This window comes from Vanessa cardui, chromosome 19 (genome assembly GCF_905220365.1).
Source record: "Vanessa cardui chromosome 19, ilVanCard2.1, whole genome shotgun sequence".
Classification (NCBI taxonomy): domain Eukaryota; kingdom Metazoa; phylum Arthropoda; class Insecta; order Lepidoptera; family Nymphalidae; genus Vanessa; species Vanessa cardui.
In genome coordinates this window covers 284,756-289,021 of record NC_061141.1, presented here as the reverse complement: position 1 = coordinate 289,021, position 4,266 = coordinate 284,756, and the positions used below count along the sequence as shown (strand labels likewise).

General features: G+C 36.5%; 2 protein-coding genes across 2 annotated transcripts; one reads left to right on the top strand and one right to left on the bottom strand.

The window, feature by feature from the left end:
- Nucleotides 1–818: 818 nt before the first annotated feature.
- LOC124537887 (putative nuclease HARBI1) lies at nt 819–3,196 on the top strand. Its single transcript, XM_047114845.1, has 2 exons — nt 819–1,399; nt 2,267–3,196. Exons 1-2 carry the CDS (start codon nt 1,098–1,100, stop codon nt 3,147–3,149), a joined length of 1,185 nt encoding a protein of 394 aa, XP_046970801.1. The 5' UTR covers nt 819–1,097; the 3' UTR covers nt 3,150–3,196.
- LOC124537888 (transcription factor Adf-1-like) lies at nt 1,415–3,683 on the bottom strand. The gene is made up of 2 exons (XM_047114846.1): nt 3,198–3,683; nt 1,415–2,221 (listed from the first exon to the last, which is right to left on the bottom strand). Exons 1-2 carry the CDS (start codon nt 3,328–3,330, stop codon nt 1,470–1,472), a joined length of 885 nt encoding a protein of 294 aa, XP_046970802.1. The 5' UTR covers nt 3,331–3,683; the 3' UTR covers nt 1,415–1,469.
- Nucleotides 3,684–4,266: the final 583 nt, after the last annotated feature.

Genomic DNA, 4,266 nt, shown 5'->3' with positions numbered 1-4,266 from the left:
TCTCAGCTCTTACATCATATATAATAGATATAAAAATTAAACGAATATTATGTAATTCTTAAAACACCATACATCTTAAGGAATGATGAACTATAAAACAAAAACATTACCCGTTGAAAACGACAAGGAATACATTACAAGATAATTTCATGTACCTGATTGATTACGTGACAAATTGACATATTATTTAATACGAGCTCGACAATGCCGGTTTATCTGTAAGTACTCACTTCGTATGTCACTCGTGGCACTTACGGTAATACGAATATCTAGATCGGCGCTATCGGTAAACTGATATGTTGAGTTGAGTAAGATGCTTATGTCAATCGATTAGTAATGTATAGTACGACACAACTTAATTGTAGTATCGGCAAAATTCGTAAAACCGATCACATCCGAATTAAGTACGCTCTCCCAAACTATCAATATTTATTTCTCATGTGAATGAATATGATCTTTACGCAAATGTAATAACTTGTAATATCATATGACCTAATTATATATTATATTAATATTCGTCAATTTGACACGTCGATTTGCCTGCACTTTCTTTCTCTGACGCAAGAATCTATAGCGACGAATAGCGTCGAATGGCGCGATAGGGAACTATTTCTATTGTTCGTGTAAATCGGCAGTAATCGGCTTTATTTCCATTTCATTGCATTTTCCGATGCTACATCTAATTTGTGTCGTACTATAGTGTAATGCTTCTATTATTAAATATTCATTTTTATATTTTAGCTTTAAAATTTTCAATTAATAATGACGCAATACATCAGTTTTGAGTTATTGAGAAATTACTGTATTGTTTAATGCATCTTTAAGGTGTCTGCCCACTATCCCGTAGCATACCATGACCGTGCTAGGAATGTATCCGGCACGGAAAGCAATCCGATACGCTCTATTTCGCCTACTGAAGCGGGCCGACAGCGTTCTGAACCCGTTTACAACCCGTATGTAACCCGTATTTAATCTGTATGATGCCCGTACGTAACACGGCAGGAATCCTTTCAATACACTCGTAAAGCATCGCTTCATTCTCGTACAAATATCAGTGTTGCGTAGACGCGTTAAAGTGGTGAAATATTGAAATAGTTATGGCGACGATTGAACAACTGGCAATGATTGCTATCATTTTGGATGAAGAGGAAGAGGAATGCTCAAAAAACACTCGACGCTACTGGATTCACAGTTCTATAAAAAAACGCAAAACGGAAGGAGAATATTGGACATTATTCAGGCACTTAGTTGATGACGAAGAAAAGTTTTTTCAGTACTTCCGAATGTGTACATTCAAATTTAACGATTTGCTGAAAAAAATTGAAAATGACATTGTCAAAAAAAACACAAACTTTAGAGAATGCCTGCTACCTAAAGAAAAGCTTGCTGTGTGTTTACGGTAAGTAAAAAACAATTTGTTTATTATTAATATTTAATCAAACTTTTGATCTAGTATTCATGGTAAAGCTTTATGCTTGATTATTATTATTATTCCACTCGTTAGTGTTCCAAAGCTCAGGAGACGGAGGCATAGGTGTAGCACTCGCTTGTACGCCCGAAGAAGTCGATGCTGGAGATGAAGCATAGGCATACGGTGGTGAAGCTGTAACAAAGTTAGGTGGTGCGAGCTGCTGTAATTCCATTTCGGAAACTAAACTGAATATTTTGCTTTTTGCGATGGCTTGTAAGTAAGGAGAAAACTTCTTTACTGTATCTGATATGTGCAAAAAAAATCGGTCTAATTCATCGTCTTGCCGTGGAGATTTATTTTGCGCTTCTAACAATTTCGACATCAATACAGCAGATGCTGTTTGTGGTGGCTGGATTTTACTTCTCTTTATTGTCTTGGCCTTTTTTGCTTGACTGAGTAGTGGTTGTGAGGATTTGTTACTGGCAGTAATGTCATCTTCGTTCTGAATTTCGGTGGCTGTAATATTTTCTGCAGCAGGAATATCAACAGTATTATCGATCTCATTGTTGAAGTGATGGTTCTGAATTTCAGTTCCTGCGCTATTCGGCTGTGACTCTTCATCGTCACTTGTCAGCTCAACGGATTCTAAAGATTTTCTTTCGACAAAGAACGAAGCAACAAAAGCCATTTCATCTTCATACTTCCATTTCTTAATGTTTTTCGCTGCTTGTCCACTTTTGCCTTTTTTCTTATTTAATGCTCGTCTATATGCATCCCTTAGCCCTTGCCATCTTTGTTTGCAAGCTGCAGCTGTAAAAAATAATTACACGATTAATATTGATATTTTGTTTGCAGGTACTTAGCAACAGGCGATTCATTTACAACCATTGCTTTTAGTTATCGTTTGGGAATCAGTACTGTGAGACGTGCTGTGTTAGAAGTTTGTGATGCTGTAATAAAAAATGTACTGCGAGAAAGTATCCCGACGCCTGGCATCGAACAATGGGAAAAAAATATAGAAGAATTTTGGAATAAATGGAATTTTCCTAATTGTGTAGCTTCTATAGATGGCAAGCACGTTATTATTTTAGCACCACCAAACAGTGGTTCTTTGTATTTTAATTATAAAAAAACATTTTCTATCGTACTTATGGCTTTAGTTGACGCTAATTATAACTTCATAGCTGTTAACGTTGGTGCTTTCGGCAAAGATAGTGATGGGGGTATTTTGTCAAAATCAAAAATGGGCAGAGCTATATTCGAAAATAAATTTAATATCCCCAGTAATAGATGTTTGCCGGGGACTAATGTCAGTGCACCATGTGTAATATTAGGAGATGAAGCTTTCCCCTTAAAAAACAATCTTCTAAGACCTTATCCCTCACAACAGTCCATAAACGATAGCAAGAAACGCCATTTTAATTATCGCATTTGCCGTGCACGACGTGTTGTAGAAAATGCTTTTGGAATTTTAAGTCAAAAATTTCGTATTTATAATAGACGTATGCATTTAAAACCAGAATATGCCGAAAAAATTGTACTAACTACTTGCATATTGCATAATTTCATAAGACGCAGCGAAACTGTATCCTTTACGGAAACTAATACTCCTGTACAGTTTAACAACCTAAGACACCAAGGAGGTAATGCAGTTTCTACCGCTTTTGATATACGCAATAAATTTGCCGATTTTTTCCAAACGGCTCAAGGGCAATTAGATTGGATATCTACTTTGTAATTAAATAACTTACTCAAATAAACGATAATTGAATAATAATTGACATACCTGGTTGTTTTAGTTGTTCCGAAATATCCTTCCAAGCCATTTCTTTTTTTACACTATCCATATACTTCGGATGTTGTAAATTATATATAAACTCATATTTACGTACACATTCTATTAGTTTTTCGTCCTCCATTTTTACACATCTATACGCATTCGCGCCTCTCGTTGAACTAATGAACGGACAGGCAACAGAGCAACACTGCTACAACGCATTTAGAACGGGTTTGTAACGGTCATACTCCCCGCTCAGTCACCGTTTAGCCGCCTGCGCGCAGCGGTTTGGCAACGTCGCGTGCCATGCAAGTGGCGTGTCCGCACCGGCAAAATATTCCCTCCGACGAATAGTTGACGGCCCGTGCATGGCACGCTACGGTGTCGGCCGGTGACGGAACGGTCTAGTGGGCATAGTCGCATACTTCTCAATACAAATAATAGTTTTTTGTCTGAAACGGTCCTAGTACGGTCATGGTATGCTACGGGATAGTGGGCAGACACCTTTAACCGGAGTATACAGGAACATTCATGGTATGCGTAGCTTTATCGAACTTGCTGTGTTTATGGAATTAAGGTATATTCATTTCTATCCCTTGAGGCTGTCACGTTGATTCCAATTATCTGATGAACAAATAACAGGATACTCTAAATGTCATTAGACAGACTTCTCCAAATTAAATATTAGTATGAAATCAGAGACTTTAATATAAAACTTATTACATTTATATTATATACTTATGTTCGTTAATTCAGGAAACGATTAGTTTTAATAAATAATAGTAAAAGAGTCTATGATACGTGATTCAGAAACTACTTGTATTTGATACTTATGGATAAGAAAGCTACGAACAATGAATAGTAGATAAATAATACAATAGGCAACGCACGTAGGTTTACGCACTTGATCTGTAATATCAAACATTTAGATTGTGATGCTGCCTGGCAATAAAAGGCAACATCAAAACAACATACACAATTATCTTAGGAATAAAATAACAGCGGCACGTACACGTCTGTGGACAAATTATATAAAAAAAAACCTCTTATACAGGTGATTTGTCTAGATTAAGATTCA

What these genes read in the sequence shown, in the direction of transcription:
- LOC124537887 (XM_047114845.1), top strand. Translation starts at nt 1,098, where the DNA reads ATGGCGACGATTGAACAACTGGCAATGATTGCTATCATTTTGGATGAA. An exon ending in AAGCTTGCTGTGTGTTTACG is followed by an intron (nt 1,400 to 2,266) that starts GTAAGTAAAAAA and finishes TTTTGTTTGCAG; the next exon opens with GTACTTAGCAACAGGCGATT.
- LOC124537888 (XM_047114846.1), bottom strand. Translation starts at nt 3,330, where the DNA reads ATGGAGGACGAAAAACTAATAGAATGTGTACGTAAATATGAGTTTATA. An exon ending in GGAACAACTAAAACAACCAG is followed by an intron (nt 2,222 to 3,197) that starts GTATGTCAATTA and finishes TATTTTTTACAG; the next exon opens with CTGCAGCTTGCAAACAAAGA.